The sequence below is a fragment of the Aquila chrysaetos genome, chromosome 6 (assembly GCF_900496995.4).
Source record: "Aquila chrysaetos chrysaetos chromosome 6, bAquChr1.4, whole genome shotgun sequence".
NCBI classification, from domain to species: domain Eukaryota; kingdom Metazoa; phylum Chordata; class Aves; order Accipitriformes; family Accipitridae; genus Aquila; species Aquila chrysaetos.
Genome location: NC_044009.1, coordinates 36,093,029 through 36,108,881, shown reverse-complemented (window position 1 = coordinate 36,108,881; position 15,853 = coordinate 36,093,029). Strand labels below are relative to the sequence as shown.

The following is a 15,853-nucleotide window of genomic DNA, read 5'->3' as shown; positions in this document are numbered from 1 at the left end:
TTTCTCTGTGTGCAGCTGTAGAAAATCCGGGTATTGTGTTTGTTTTCATTCTGTCCTTATCTTTTTGCCTTCCTAGTGGAAAAGCTGCCTTGGGAGCAGAGGAAGCTGCTGCGATGGAAAATGTGCACAGTCACGCCAAACATAGTGAAGCAAACCGTTGGCAGGTCCCACTTCAGAGTCAGCAAAAGTAAGTTGTGGGAGTCTGGCAGCATCCAACACATCATGTCCTCCCTTGCCTCAAGCCCATGGGCATGAGAAGGCAGACTGCTTGTGAAGAGCAGAGCAGGAGTGATACAGGCTCGGCACTGCAGGATGCTGGGTTCCCATTTCTGCCTGTCTGACTCGCAGTATCCAAGTTCTGTGGGTCCTGACAGGGCCTGATCTCCCTCTTGGCTTGTCTCTGGCATAGACCACAAGGACTTACTCCTGGGTTGTCAGGAGCTGAGGCAGTGTGTGGGGCAGCAGAGCTGTGCTCCGGCTTGTTTGAGCTGTGCCTCTAGATGGTGCTGCCACTCTGAGGCTGGCACTCATCTGGTGCCAACCCCAGCGCCGCTGTCCCTTGTCCACATGTGCTGAGGAAAAAGCCATCCTCATTGACCATAGCCAGAGAGTTCTTAGCATTGGGATCTTGTTGCTGCGTAGGAGATGTGTAGGAGAGAGCTGGGGCTGGGGAAGCACTGAGCATTTGCAGCTAAGATCCATACCCTGGAGTGTGATCTCCCAGCAGTACTCCTGCTTGTATCAGGAGACCACTGCGCAGACAGTTTTGGGGCTATAGTGGGACACACAGGGCAGAGCAAGACCTAGGAAGTCTTGCAATCCTACATGTCCCTCTGCAGTGCAGTGCCAATTAGCCAACTGCTTCATTCACCTGCTGTAAAGCAGGGAAGTCAGGGTGCTGGGGGATTAAAGCCATTCCTTTGACCCTGTGTCTGCCCAGATCCCCACAACAATCATGTTTGCAAGGATATGACCCACCTGGTTAACTGGATCCCACTCACAGCCCTTGGTTTGGCAGCCTTGCAGTAGCCAGTATGAGTGCTTTGTGCTATTGCTGTGCAGCATCCCTGCCACACTTCTGCTAGCCCCAGGAGATGGGGTGCCGGTGGGTTGAGAGGGTGTTGTGGGTGTCAGGGTACTCAGTCATGGATTTCTCTGTTTTTCCTGCAGAAAGCAATGACTGGCTGGGTTGCTGGGGCCACCACATGAAATCTCCCAGCTTCAGAGCTATCAGGGAGCACCAGAAGGTAGGAGATGTTTTGGGCTGACCTCCTTCACGTGCATGGAGAGCATGTTGGGAGCAGTTTGGGTGCCCCTCTCTTCAGGGCCAGGTGTTTGTTGTGCTGTCCCTGCAGTGTCCCTGCCAGACCATGGCAGCTGGCATTCCTGTGCTGGCAGATGAGCCCAAGAGACAGACACAGCTGGGTGAGAATCCCCACTGTGAGGGTGGGTCTTGTACAGACTGAGGCTGTAACCAAGCTGTGTTCCCTTGTGAGCTCATCTAAATTCGGTCATTGTTGCTTAAAGCAGTCCTTCCTCTGGCAGAACTGAGTGGTAGGGCCAGTGCGCTCCCTGCCAGCACAGCCAGAGGGGATGTACCTAACTCAGATCACAAAAGGGTCAGGAGTGGCCCATGGCTTGGGGAGCATGTGAGGAACCAGAGGTTTGATATCTGTCACACATACATATTTGTTCTGGAGAGCTGTCGTGCTCGAAACTACTTGGTTTTGAGGCAGCATCCAGGTTTGGAAGCTAGCAGCCTCTAGTCCTGTTCCTGTCCTGCTGCGGGGTCTTTCTGTCCCCAGAGCTTATGTTGCATGGGCAGGACTCTGGCATACAGTTTAGAAGCAAGAGAGAAACCACTGGGGTGGAGGATACTGCCAGAGGAAGCTCAAAGGCTGGGGGTTAGTGCCCTGCAGCTGTTCAGACATCAGAAGGGACGAGGTAGCAGCTGCTGGCTTTGTAGCTGGTGTGGGTCACCATGTGGGTGTTTATCCCTGCAAAGCTTCAGGAGCAGGTGGGTCCTGTCTTGATGCAATCCTGGGAGGGGAGCAAAGAGCATTACCCTGCACTGTGTTCAGAAAGGATGTATCCTCTGGCCAGGGAGCAGCAAGGGGTGGGCAGGGAGGTGGGGAAGAACGGAGATCTCACAGCATCGGGGTTCCTTTCCAGCTAAACCACTTCCCCGGTTCATTTCAAATTGGGAGAAAGGACCGTCTGTGGCGCAACCTGTTGAAGATGCAGGCTCGCTGTGGGAAGAAGGAGTTTAACTTCTTCCCCCAGTCCTTCATCCTGCCCCAGGACATCAAATTACTCAGGAAAGCATGGGAGGAAGGAGCTAGCCACCAGAAATGGATTGTGAAACCAGTAAGTGCAAAGCAGAGCTCAATTCTCTGTCCCATTGTAGCTGTAGGGAGAAGATCTGATCCCTTCTTGTTTGTGTTTTGCAGCCAGCATCAGCAAGAGGCATTGGTATCCAGGTCATCCACAAATGGAGCCAGCTCCCCAAAAGGAGACCGCTGCTGGTACAGAGGTGAGCGAGTGTCATGGTTTTAACCCCAGCCAGCGACTAAGCACCACGCAGCCACTCACTCACTTTCCCCCCACCCAGTGGGATGGGAGAGAGAATCGGGGAAAAAAAGTAAAACACATGGGTTGAGATAAGAACAGGTTAATAGGACAGAAAGGAAAAAAATAATTATTATAATAATAACAATAATAAAATGACAATAACAATAATAATAAAAGAATTGGAATATACAAAACAAGTGATGCACAATGCAATTGCTCATGACTCAATGACCGATGCCCAGTTAGTTCCCGAGCAGCGATCCCCCCAGGCCAACTCCCCCCACTTTATATAGTAGGCATGGTGTCACATGGTACAGAATACCCCTTTGGCCAGTTTGGGTCAGCTGCCCTGGCTCTGTCCCCTCCCGACTTCTTGTGCCTCTCCAGCCTTCTTGCTGGCTGGGCATGAGAAGCTTGACTTAGTCTAAACATTACTTGACAGCAACTGAAAACATCAGCGTTATCAACATTCTTCTCATACCAAACTCAAAAACATAGCACTATACCAGCTACTAGGAAGACAATTAACTCTATCCCAGCTGAAACCAGGACAGTGAGGGAAAGCAAGGTTGACACACAGCCTGGGACCTCCTAGTGTCTCTGGCCAGATATGGGCCACTGCCACTATGTGGCAGAGCAGAAGCACCTGATTTTCATCTGGAAACTTCTCGACTGCCTGGTTGTAATGCTGCTGCTGGAAGTCTGGCTCTGTCAGCTGCAGCTGGGCTTATCAGAGTGCTGCTGTCTCTGTGTAGATTTTTGAGGTCTTGGGTACAAACTGGCTCTGTGGGCTTTCTGGAGCTTCTGTCTGTCAGGTGATCAGCTTCAGCTCTGCTGTGATCCTGCTCCCACTGCTTTGTACTCTGGGGTTTGACATCTCTGGAGGCAAACAAACCTTATCCAGTGCCCACAAGCACAGTCGGAAGAGAAGTCCCAGGGAAGAGGTGGCAATTGTCAAAGATTTGTTCTTATCCAAGTTAGAATGAGTCAGTGTGTGTGGCCTCTGTGTGTGTGGATGTTGGTCAAAGGATTTTCTTGAAATAACAGGATTTTCAGAATCTCCTTTTCCTTCCGCAGAAAAATGGAATAGCTTATCTTGGTTTGAGGCTGCTTTCTGGGAAAGTTCTTGTGAGGGCAGGAAAACTGTCTGGTGTTTGGCAGACAGGGAACTGCTGTGTTGGCTTGTCTGTTCTCCCTGTCCGCTTCCCATGCAAAGTGATAAGCTTTCCTATGGAAAATCATGAACTTCTGGGATGAATAATCAAATGATTTGGATGAAAATTTCCAACTGTTTCTGCTCACTGAACCAAACCATCTGTGGCCCACTGCATGTCTTAGATGTTCCTGAATATTGTGATCAGTCTTGTGGGTGTAGAAAAGCTACTGTGCCTTAGAGCCAGGGAAAATCTCTTCAAAATGGAACTGAGCAGAGGGGAATACTGCTCATGTGCTGCAGGATCTTCCTGTGCATGGGAGAGCTTTTTTCTCTCTCATTTTGACTGTGATGCACTTCACTTGGAAATGCTGTGCCAAAGGGCTTCTGCCTTGATCCCTTGTTTTGCCAAGTCTTCTGAGGTGGGGGCTAGAGATGTTCCTGCAGATGGAAATCATAACCCTTCCCCGGTGCTTGCTTCCCTCTGCAGATATCTGCACAAACCCTACCTCATTGGCGGGAAGAAGTTTGACCTGAGGATCTACGTTTACGTCACTTGCTACGACCCCCTCAGGGTCTACCTGTTCAAGGATGGATTGGTTCGCTTTGCTAGCTGCAAGTAGGTTGTACAGGAGAGCGATGCTGGGGGGGGCGACCTCAGCGCTGAGGCATGTGTGACTGTGGTACCGGCCTCGGCTGGGGCAGGAGGGAGTTATCCTGTATACAGTGATGCTTAAAGTTGTAGTTTGCTTGCTTAAGAAGCAGTCTGGAAACACATGGGGTCACTGCAGGTGACAGTGTTGAAAGGGAATCTGAGACGATGCTTTGTTCATCCGCGCTTCCCAAGGCAAGATCAGCTCAGTGTAAAGCAGTTCTTGAAATATGCTGTCTGTGCTTCATACTGCATAAGAGCTGGCATACAACTGAGATGTTTCTTCCAGTTTTGGCTGTATTGCCTCAGACTGCTGCAGTTCCATCAGTGCTTTTGCTCACTGATGCTCTGGTCTTTTCTTAAGGACATGCTGTGAGGGTGGGACTGCATCTCACTGCCCCAAGGCAGCTTGCTCTGTGTCTCATGCTTTGTCCCATCAGCTCTGGGCCCATGGGGACAGAGAGCTCCAGGCAGCCTGGGAAAGGGAGGCAGCAGGGCTGGTGGATGGCCAAGAGTGGTCTGAGATGAGAACAGAGTTTCTGCCTGCCCCATGGGCCTGGGGGCAGCCAGTTCAAGCTGACTGCTTGTGCTCCTATTGTCTCATCCAGGTACTCCTCCTCAATGAAGAGCCTCAGCAACAAGTTCGTGCACTTGACCAACTACAGCGTGAACAAGAAGAACACGGAGTACAAGTCCAACTTGGATGAGACTGCTTGTCAGGGACACAAATGGTAGGTGCTGCTTTTAGGGCAGTTATTCTATTCCCTGTTAAGTCAGTCTTTTCAGTATTCCTACCCAAAAGTTGAAGGTGCTTCCTGTATTGTCTGCTCCCGCTTGGGGAAACTGGAGAAGCAGAGTGATTTTAGCATGGGTTAGTGTCGATGGAATCTGGACGGTCTCCCTGGCTTGTGACTTGTCCTGGCTGCTGCTGCTTGGGCTGTGGTTGCCGTTCATCCCGCCTGTGTCTGTGCCGTTCCCTGCTTCCAACGCTGCTCTTATCTGTGCTCATTCATCCCCTTGCCCTGTTGCAGGGGCAATGGGATGTGGTTAAAGCAGAATCTGATTTTTTGCTGTTAGAACTTGAATGGGTAATTGTGATGCTTAAATTGGCTAGATGGGAGCTTCTGCCCATCTCGCTCTTGACTTCCCTATGGAGGCAGAGAAAGGGACAGTCCTGGTGCAAAACTGATAATTTGTGTGGTACTCAATGTGAATAGGAGCAGTGGTGCCATTTCTAGGCATTTGGGAGGTGGGCTGCAGTCTTGCAGGAGTTCCTGTTCCCTGCTGTCCCATGGGTGGACTGATCCAAGGCCCCAGGCACTTGTCTCTGATTCCATAGCTGTGTTTGAACTCTTTTAAAAATAGTGCAGGATAGAGTTCTCAATTCATGGGCCTGGGCAGGGCTACTTCACTTCAAAGGGAGCTGCAGAAGGTGGTTTGCTGCGGTAGGATTGCTTTCTCAAACACGGACCTGCTGCACAGTGGTTTGTTCCTCTACTGGGACTTTGAGAAGGGGCTGCTGTCCCCCAGCAGTTGAAATCCCATGGGGGTGGGATTGCGTGGGTTTTTGGTACTGCCATGCAAGTCAAAGCTGGCCGCTCCCACGTTAAAGATGAGAGTGGCTGTAATCCGCTCCATCTCTTGTATGCAGGAAGCGTGACCTTTGGATTCCTGGACATTAGCCACACAGTCACTTGAGCAATATCTGAGCATCCTTGGCTTGGTGTCAGGGTGGCTTGCAACGCTCAGTGTGGTGTGGGAAACTCCTATAAAAGCAAAGATGCTCCCCCCTACCATCTTGTTCTCCATGTTTTTAAAAAAATTTTCTCCACCCCCGAAGCCTTGGTGAAATGGCTCTAGCTAAAAGATTTACGGGGGTCTTGCTGGATTCTTGCTGAGCTGCTTTGTAGTGCTGCGGGGGAAGGCCTGCAGGAAGGGGAGGTTTGCTGAGGACACGGAGGGGGAGGGAAGAGAAGATCTGGGCCTGACTTACCTTGCTCATGTGCTAATTTGGGACTTATTACTCCAGTGCTGGGACAAGTCTATGACAGATTTATGTTCCTAGTAGCTGGGCCTACAAGACCAGCGGCCAGGCTGCGGAGGGCAGCAACCAGGAGCTGAGGGGTTTGAGGATGGCAGAAGGGTGGCCATGCCAGGGAAGAGCTTTGTCAAGGCTCCCCTCTGCTGCTTTGACTCCCCTTGCAGGGCTGGGCAGCAAGAGGCTACAGAGCTACCTCCTTTGCTTTTTCTCTCCCAGGGCACTCAAAGCTCTCTGGAGTTACCTGACCCAGAAGGGAGTTAATAGCGAGGCCATCTGGGAGAAGATTAAGGACATCGTTATCAAAACCATCATTGCGTGAGTCCTGGCACCCCTTGCTCTGTGCCTGGCTGTGGGGTGCACCCTGGTCCCTTTGGCTCTCCAGTCCCCTGTCAGACCAGTGCTTTTGCTCTTAATCTAAATGCTACCACTTCTTTTGGCTTCAGTATTTCTCTCTGGATCCTTCCTTTCATCCTGTTACTTATGCTCATGCTGCAGTAGCTGCAATGGGTAAATAGACCTTACATTTCCTGGGTCTGCCTGCAGTGCAGGGGGGGAGGTCAGGAGGGTGCAGTGTACCCAATACTCTGCACAGCTTGCCACCCACTCCCCTGCTTGGCCAGGGTGCCTGAGAAGAAAGGTCCCCTGGTGCAGGATAGATCTTGTGTTCAGAGGCAGATCCTGCCTGACGGAGCAGGGATGCTCAGGAGGCAATGCTGGATCCATACGCAGTGCAGCAGCAGCAGCTCACAGGCCTGAGTTGGTCTCTCAGCCCACCCGCTCCCGCAGCATGTGGCTGCATACGCTCTCAGAACTGGCAGCGTGTGCCTTGAACTGCCAGAGCTCTGCTGTCTGACTGTTGGAAACAAGCGTTTTTCCTTGGCTTGCAGATCTGAGCCCTACGTGAACAGCCTGGTGAAGATGTACGTGCGGCGGCCGTACTGTTGCCATGAGCTGTTTGGGTTTGATATCATGCTGGATGAAAACCTCAAGCCCTGGATCTTAGAGGTCAACATTTCCCCAAGGTAAAGCAGATTCTGAGCCACAGCAGAGTGGATAATGGCCTTTCTTTTACCACAAAGTGAATTTGGCTCGTGATATCCCCTCCACCCTGTGCTGAAAGACTGTGGGCTTTGAAGCCTCCCTCTCCAGATTGCAGGAATCAAAGTCCTCCCTGTCTGCGAAAACAACATCCATCGGCAGCTCAGAAAGCTTCACTGGGCATGCTCCAGCTAGAGCCAGGGAAGAGTATGTTAAAAAAGGAAGGCCAAGGAGGGATGTGTCATGTAGGGAACGGGTAATGGCAGAGATTTCTTCTTTGCGTGGGCAGAAGTGATCAGCGGCTCCACTGCCTCGTGCACTGTTCCTTGCTTGCTGACAGCACCCGGCCGTGCGGTGTTGGCTGCGCAGGCAGGGGTGGGAGCTGCAGTGTACCTCAGTACAGCCTCTCCTGCCTGCAAGAGTGGATGGGCATGAGCTGGACACAGAGCTGTGGTCCCACATAGGGCTCTGGGGATGGGTTTGCTGGTTTCCAGCAAATCTGGGAAGAGGTGGAGAAATGAACTGTTTCTGGTGGGGAGCCCCTATTCAAAGAACTGTTGTCGGGATTTTTCTCTCAATGTCTCATGGCTGTCTGTGATGAGGTGAGGGACAGGCTGGGTTTTGTATCCCGGTCAGTATTAACCCAGGGAGTGATCTTGAGGCCGTGGGGCTCAGCACCTCCATTCTAGCACTCAGTGATGCTTCTTCCCCACAGCCTCCACTCCAACTCCCCACTGGACGTGAGCATCAAGGGCCAGATGATCCGGGACCTCCTCAACCTCGCTGGCTTTGTTCTGCCCAGCACGGACAGCATGGTCTCAAGGCCGCAGACAAGAAGTGGCTCTACCTGCAGGTCAGCCCCCTTCTCTGTCAGAGAGGCAGGCTTTTCTCTTGGGGGATTTCATCTGGGGGCTGCTTGCAGCCTGGCAAACACTAGTTTCTATGCTGTTGAGAGCCTGTGCTTGCTGGTCCTTCAGCTATGGGTCTGAGGGACTTGCATCATTGCCTGGGTATCTGGTTCCTGCGGTCTCTTCAAGGCAGAAGGATTTATGCCCTCTCTGCAAGTCCATAGTTGGAAGTGAGGCTAGCGTAATTTGTGCTTGCTCTGCAGTTAGTAGAGTTGTGCTCTCTCCTCTTTTCCCCTGCCAGAACTAACGCAATGCTGAGCCTCACTGCCTCTCCGTTTGCTTGGAGGGCTGGCTGGCTGTGTTGGGTCTGGATCCGCTTACCCTCTACCCCAGGGCTGACATGCTGCTGCCTTGAGCAAGAGGAGCACCTGTTATTTTGCAAAGGCTGGAGTGATCTGTTCCTTAGGCAGCACTCCAGGTGTCAAAGGCTGTAGACCTATGGGTTGGGGTGTGCACAGTCTTACCTTGCAGCTAACATGACTGTTTCTTGCATAAGGCTAATTCTTGGGCATGTGTCCACCCAGGCCCCTGCTCCTTCTGTGTTTCACCACAGCTTGGGCTTATACTGGTTTCAAACCTGACAGTGGGATGAAACCAGTCCTGTTCCCTGTAGCAGAGTGGCTGCTGGCCGTATGTCACTGAAGGAGCAGCTTGCTGGGATGAGCATCAGCACACCCTGATGTGTGGGCATGCCAAAAAATGGGACTCTTGCCCTCCACCTGCCCTGTGCCTTCAGCGAAGGGAGAAGCTTGGAGCGCGGGCCTGTTCTAGCCGGGGAGCGCTCGCCAGCTCTTCTGCGGCGCTTTGATCACACGCTCGTTTGCGACTTGTGACAGAGGTGCTGAAGGGCAGGTGTCCTCGAAAGGACCTGCAGGGGATTAAGCGGATCCTTAACATGGTTCAGATCATGCATTACCAGAGTTCCTGCATCCAGGGGCAAGCTTGCTTAACTGTATCTCCTGCCCTGGAAAGGATACGAAGGGGTTTTTTGCATATGGGCATAATTCCAGTAGATCTATATGTTCCCCAAGCACCATGCAGCACAGCCTCTAGGCTCTGCTCAGCCTCAAGGCTCTGCTCTCCCTGTTTGGATCTGCACACAACTAATTATTTTTGCAGCAGCAGAACAAATTAGCTGTGTTGATATAAGGGTTACAAGATGTTGGACAAGTATCTCCCAGACTCTGGCATCCCCAAATGGTTCAGTTGGGTGCTTAGAATAGTTTAGATGGTTGCTGGTCAGATTGTACAAAAGCCAGGATTTCCCATGGCCTGTGGAGCTGGAGCTGAATTCAAGTCTTAAGCAGTCTTGGGTGTTGCAGGAGGAAGTTTTTGATCTAAGAGTTCTCTCCTTCCTTGCACAGTACCAGTACTGAGTACTCGTACCCCCAGCCCTGTGGTTACAGTTAGGAAGCTGCGTTCCAAGTGGGATGTAAACATGAAATCCCACCAGGCTTCAAGTGCTGTGAATCGGGTCATGGTGTGTCTTTGGCCCTCTTGCATCCTATGTGGGTGTAAGATGATGGTTCGCCTTTTGGTTGAAGGAACACTGAAAAGCCTTAGCAAGGAGCTGGCAGGGCCCTCCCTGTTCCCCTGCCCACATCCCTCCTGGGTCCTGTGCTGATGCACAAGGCTGTGGTTGCATCACTGATCCTGGAACTAGTGAAATCCTTGGAGAAAGTGTTCTCTCCTCCATGGCATTTTCCTGAGGGTGTCACTGCTCTCACAGAAGTTGCTGGGAGCAGCTCTGCCATGACAGGACTTTGTCTTCTCTGCCTAAATGCTCTACTGCCTCTTTTTGTGTCCTCAGTCTGGGCAGTGCTTTGAAGGAGAAGCCCAAGGCAGCACCTGAGCATTTCATAGCAGAGAAGATGAAGAAGGCCTATTACTTGACGCAGAAGATACCTGACCAGGTATGACACAACCTCCTCTGATACTTGTGCCATCCTGCCAAGCCACTGTCCCAACCAGTCCCACATGTCTATCCCATGTTCCTCTCCAGATTGTGCCCCTCTGTGGGGACAGCCAGATGATGGGGAGCACTTGAGCTCCAGTGGGTTACAAAACAGCTGGTCAGAAATAAATTGGATTTGCTTAAGCCACTGCTGCACTGGCTCATCTTTACATTAAAATAGGCATGTGCTGAGGGGCATGTTACTCACCAGTCCCCAAACAGGGTCTGAGCACTGCCTGTTCCTCCTTGTGTCTCTGCGCAGCTCTCATAGCCTTTGTCTGCTGACACCGTGCAGGTTAGCAGGGATGCTTGCCTTGTGTGCCACCTGGCAGTGTCTGTAAGAAGGTTGGGCTGCAGAATTGGGGCATGTTCTCAGCTCTGTGCAGTGTTGATGTCACCACTGAGCCTAGATTTCTTCATTTTCCACATGGTCTGTGTCCCAAAGATCTCAGACACATGGAGACTTCTGCCTGAGAGGGTCTGAGGAGTGGGAAGGTGAGAAGGGGGACCGACAAACTGTAGTTCAGTTCTCCCTGACCCTGCATTGGTCTTATCTGCAGGATTTTTATTCTTCTGTCTTGGACATCCTGACCCCAGATGATGTTCGCATCCTGGTGGAGACAGAGGATGAGTATTCCCGGCGTGGGCAGTTCGAGCGGGTGTTCCCTACCCACATCTCCATGCGGTACCTGCGCTTCTTCGAGCAGCCTCGTTACTTCAACATCCTGGTGACCCAGTGGGAGCTCAAATACTACCTGAATAAACACAAAGGTAACTGCCATCTGAGAGCCTGGCACAGTCACCTGAGTCAGGCAGGCTGCCTGCTGGCAGTCATGGGAGACTTCTGAGCTACGCATGTTGAGGGAGTGCTGCCTGCCTGCACACTAGCCACAGGAAATGTGTTACCCTCCCAGACTGCTTCAAATATCACGAAAAGCTTATTCTGAGTTGATCAGAGGTGCTGACTGTTCTGGTAAACACAGCACCATCACTTCTAGGTGCCCTGGGGCTGAAGCAGGCTGGACTTCTGCCTTCAGCCTGTAGCTCTGGCCTCTTACTGTGTTCCTCTGCCTTCTTTTGAGGGAGAAACAGCTGGAGTTGCTAGGCTTTGCTCCTTACAGGTGATCTGTGAAGTGAAGGAAAAATTGGGCCTATTCCCTGGTCTCCTGCTGCTTTCTAATTGATGAAAAACTGTCAGCATGCACACAGAGAAATTTTTCCTAAACACTAGAAATCTAGCTATCATTTCCACCTTTCCAGGACACAACTCTGTATTTTAATAAAAAACATCCTTTAATGAGGCATAGCTGGGCCAGACCAATTCCTTCTTACCCAGGGCTGTCTCTATCAGGGCAGCAGTAGAGGCTCTTCAGGAGAGAGACCAGTGAGGTCTAGTGTGAGGGGTTAGAGAACATAAAGAGTCTGTGGCTCAGGGCTCTCCATCCAGCATCTGATATAGCTGGAGAGGCTTCTGCAGGAGCGAGCCCTCCACTGAGGTGACTGTATGTGTGCTCCTAGCCTGACTGTCATGCAGAGGGGAAAAAAAAAAAGCTTTTGTCACTTTTCACTGGTATTAGAGCAAATATCGAAGGGGTCAGTAACAGTCTTTCACAGAGAGACACAGTAACCTCATAGCCTTCTCCAGCTGCGCTGTCAGCATGTGTCATCCTTTGCCTCGCTAATACCTTTGCTGGATGCTCTCCTGTCAGCTGGAAGAAAGAACCTGTCATCATCCGCACTGAAGTGCTGCCCTGAACTTTGCTGCTCAGGCCAGGGTCCTGGTTCAGGGAACCACCTTCCCTGAAGCAGCCCAACGAGCAGATTTGCTCTACCCCTCATTGCTCTTCATCTCTGAGCAAAACCCAACCTGCCCCTGGCCCCTTCCCATTCATGTATGTTCCACGCAGCCCTCCTCTCCCCGGCCAGCAAGGTGCAAAGCCCGGGCTGGTGCACAGAGCCAGGGCAGGGCTACTGAGCTGCCCTGGTCCTCTCAGCCCCCAACACATGGGGTTTTTTAGCAAGGTCCTGGGGCTTGCTGAAAGGTCACTGAGGAGCAGAGTTTGGACAGCAAGGATTCCTCCTATAGCCAGGGCTGGTATCGTATAGCAAACCACAGTAACCCCAGCTGGATAGCATCAAGTTCCTGGCCATTGCTGTGCTGGTTCTTAAATCTCAAGGCACCTTAGCTTGTGCTATGGCTCTAAGGCTCTTAAAAAAGTAAACAGGAAGAGAGCGGTCCTGGATTTCTCAATATTTCTGGGTTAGCAGGGAGCAGGGAGCTTGGCTGTAGTGGGGACAGCTAGCAGGAGGCCTTGGAGGAAGTGGAGCCTGTTCAGTGCAGTTGAACACATGGCTCTGCTTCAAGGTGACCTCCCTGTGCTCTGGAGCAGCACGTCTTGTGTGTGGCTGGAGGAACAGTCCCTTCCAGTCACACCACTGGTGAGCTTGGTCCGTGCCAGCCTCACCCTCTGTCAGGGATGGAGACCAGGTCTCAGCCCACGTCGAGCTCCGAATGGATCTGTGCAGGGAGAAGGTGATGCGCTGGGATGCTGCAGCTGATCAGTGCTGTGCAAGGTGGAGGTTGCCAGAACTGCCCTCCTCTGGGAAAGGGGCTGGTGACAGCAAAGCTGCTCTACATTTGCACTATAGGAACTTTAACCGGTGCAGCCCAAATCAGGTGCTGCCGTTGGCAGGCACCGGGCTCAGGGGGACAGCCAGTCTGGTCTAATTCGGCAAATCCCGTGTTGCCCCAGTTTCCCTGCTTAGCTGAGCCTGCTGCACGGTGCGTCTGGCTCCCTGGGAGGAAGGTAGGCACTGCGGCAGCCCATGTGCTGGCGTTCGCTAGTGTTTGCTCATACAAAGGGTGAATGCCCTTGGTTTACCCCATGTTTGCTGGGGCTCAGGCACGTGTTCAGGTAGTTATTGCATAGCATGTACTGCACAGTCAGTTCACTTGGTGCAGCATATTTGTGTGCCCCAAGCTGGGAAGGCTTAACTCTCTGCAAACTTGGTCGTTTGTTCTTGCTTCTTGTCTTTTCTGTCAATTCCCAGGTCTGGAGCTACTGAAGAACTGGTGTGTCAAAGGGTACCACACTGGGGCAGGGACTGATTTGGCTCAGATGGTGCGTATGGCTGTGGATAAGCTAGGGAAAGGTGGTTGGTTTGCCTGGGAAGAGTTAGGCAGAAAGCCTGCTTGCTCTGCTTCCTCTGACTCCTGCCCTACCTGTTTGCCCTCTTCTTCCCTCTCTAACAAGGCCTCGGGAAGTCTGGAAAAACCCACGCTTCTCTATCTCCCACCAACATGAAGTCCTCCCAGTATATCAGATTTGCAAGTACTTCACATCTGAATATCCTTGGGTGCACTGGGCACAGCCCTACATATTTGGCACCTAGCCTGCCCTTTATTCCCCTCTGCGAGGGAGCCATCTCCGTCTGTCACTCCTGTGCCTTAACAGCAGGCTGATCCAGTGAAAGAAACCCACTCTTTTGACCTCAAGATGCTCTGCTCCCACTTACAGAACAGGGATTCATTAAGCAGAGAGCAAAGACTGCTCTGTTTGCTATTCTGGGAACAGTCTGGTGGCAGTGACGATGCACAGCAGTGTGAGGCAGTTCAAGCTGAAGCGCACTAGGGCAGCCTATGGCAGAGCCCAGCAGGCTTGAGGGATTTTTGCTGCGACTTAAATAGCCATTTGGTTGTCTTTCTCTCCTCCTGCAGTGGTCGTTGCCAAAGTCTTTCTTCCTCCAGAGGAGCAGCGTTCAATCAAATGGCTTCAGCAAACTGGAACTGGGCAGGCTGGGGTGAGTTTGCACCGGCCGTGACGTGCATGGTGTTCAATGTGGCTTTAGGACTGGTGTCCTCCTGAGAGAGAACTGGCAGCAGGGAAAGCAGCTTTGTTTAAGGGGAGAGAAACAGGTTGGCTTGCAGGCTCTGAAGCCAGCCTCTGCTCTCTGAAGAGCCAAGTGGTCGGGCTGGCATGATGTCTGTGCAACAGGGCATGTCTCCTTGGCACTGTATGCCCAGCTCGGGTGGGAGTAAGGCTTGGAACAGCCGGACTGGGTGATGTTTGGGGTTGTCATGGTCAGGACATGCTGACAAGATGTTCCCCACAAGGACCCGCACCAATTCTGTGGGCTCTGATGTGACCAGCAGTGAGCAGAGGCTCTCAGCTGCAGCAAGGGACTGGGGGAGCAGGCAGGCCTCTGCCAGCTTCCCCAAGCAAAGCTGGGCTGCAAAATGGGTGCTGCTGGCCCCAACAGCTTCCTGTGGAGAGTTGGAGGACTGGGGTTCGTCTGGGTGAGCCAAAGTGGAGGGCAGGCACACCCCTGGTGTCTGGTGTTAAGGGAAAGGGCATCCCTGCTCCTGTGCCCAGGCCAAGATGGAGTTGGGTTTACGTGCAGGCAGGGAGATCAAGCTGTGACCCTGAAGTCCCATCAATGTCTTGGATGTCTGTTGGGGTGAGTGGTGCTGCCTGGGATGGGAGACGGAGTAGGTGAGCCTGGCAGCCCTGTCTGCAAATCTGTGTATAATGATACTGCAGGTGAATGTTGCACCATGGCCCTTTTGATCCTTTCTCGCTGTTCCTAAGCAGCATGGGGTCTCCTTTCTCCTGCAGCACACTCCTCCCTTCAGCTGATGAACACCTCACAAGATGCCTGGAGCCCAGCCCTACTCAGAGCTTACCTCTCAACAAGTGCACTGGTGGAGCTGACCAGAAACCTGCTGGCTGCCTCTCAGACACTGGCCTGGTGATATGACCAGGCAGCTGCTGTCCCTCCCTGGGGACAACCCAACCTACCTCAAAGGAAGAGACAGGAGCTGGCTCGGAGAGCAAGGACTGTGGGAGCCCTCTGTGCTGCACACTTGTGGGGCTGTTTTTAGAGAGGGATGTTTTACTGGGCAAAGAGGAGAGCTGTTTGACTTCCATTTTTAAAACAGATGGCAAAGCCTGAGGAAGTGGGGTTTGTCTGGCCTTTGTCCTAAGCTGCTCTTAAAGCCTGATGTGGTGGTGGCGGTTTCTTTGCTGCGTGGGAGCTGGCTGAGCTTGGAGACAGCCTAGGCTTCCCATCCCCAACCAGCACAGGCTCAGCCCTTGCTTGCCTGTGTCTCTGTGCGCTTGTCCTGAGCCGCTGGGAGCCAAGTCTGCTTCTGCCCTGCTGGAGCCTGGCCCCTGGAGAAAAGTCCCCAGCCACCACCCTGCTCCTCTGGAAGGAGGAGGGCGTGGGACTTTCAACTGACCCATTTCATCCTTTCTGAACACCTGTGCCAACATCCTGCCCTCCCCCAGCCTCAGGGCCTGGGGGAAACTTTGGGCTTGCACATCGCTGCTTGAGAGAGACCACGGGTACCAGCGTAGCTCTGATTTGTTGTGGGGACAGTAGGGCTACCAGGGAGGGAGCATCTACTCTGGGCTGTCGGCTCTCCCAAGTGACCTGCAGCATGTGTGTGGGGACTGCAGGCTGGTGCTCTTCTCCTGGGCTCTGCTCTCTATTTTCTCATCATTTCTCAAGGATTTCTATTAAAGTTTAGCACTCA

The 15,853-nt window shown here is 52.4% G+C and overlaps 1 protein-coding gene across 4 annotated transcripts in view; it reads left to right on the top strand.

The window, feature by feature from the left end:
• Positions 1 to 15,853, top strand: part of TTLL4 (tubulin tyrosine ligase like 4) — a 27,892-nt gene extending 12,039 nt beyond the window's left edge. For 3 of the 4 annotated variants that reach the window (XM_030017191.2, XM_041124398.1, XM_030017192.2), the window contains exons 6-19: positions 77 to 187; positions 1,171 to 1,247; positions 2,173 to 2,367; positions 2,451 to 2,533; positions 4,215 to 4,343; positions 4,985 to 5,107; positions 6,634 to 6,732; positions 7,305 to 7,439; positions 8,171 to 8,308; positions 10,174 to 10,276; positions 10,878 to 11,088; positions 13,369 to 13,439; positions 14,036 to 14,118; positions 14,934 to 15,853. In XM_030017191.2, the coding sequence (XP_029873051.1) occupies positions 77 to 187; positions 1,171 to 1,247; positions 2,173 to 2,367; positions 2,451 to 2,533; positions 4,215 to 4,343; positions 4,985 to 5,107; positions 6,634 to 6,732; positions 7,305 to 7,439; positions 8,171 to 8,308; positions 10,174 to 10,276; positions 10,878 to 11,088; positions 13,369 to 13,439; positions 14,036 to 14,118; positions 14,934 to 15,075 (1,700 nt within the window). In that variant the 3' untranslated portion in view covers positions 15,076 to 15,853. Of the gene's footprint in view, positions 1 to 76; positions 188 to 1,170; positions 1,248 to 2,172; positions 2,368 to 2,450; positions 2,534 to 4,214; positions 4,344 to 4,984; positions 5,108 to 6,633; positions 6,733 to 7,304; positions 7,440 to 8,170; positions 8,309 to 10,173; positions 10,277 to 10,877; positions 11,089 to 13,368; positions 13,440 to 14,035; positions 14,119 to 14,933 lie in introns of those variants that run through there. The other variant, XM_041124399.1, reaches the window with a different exon arrangement.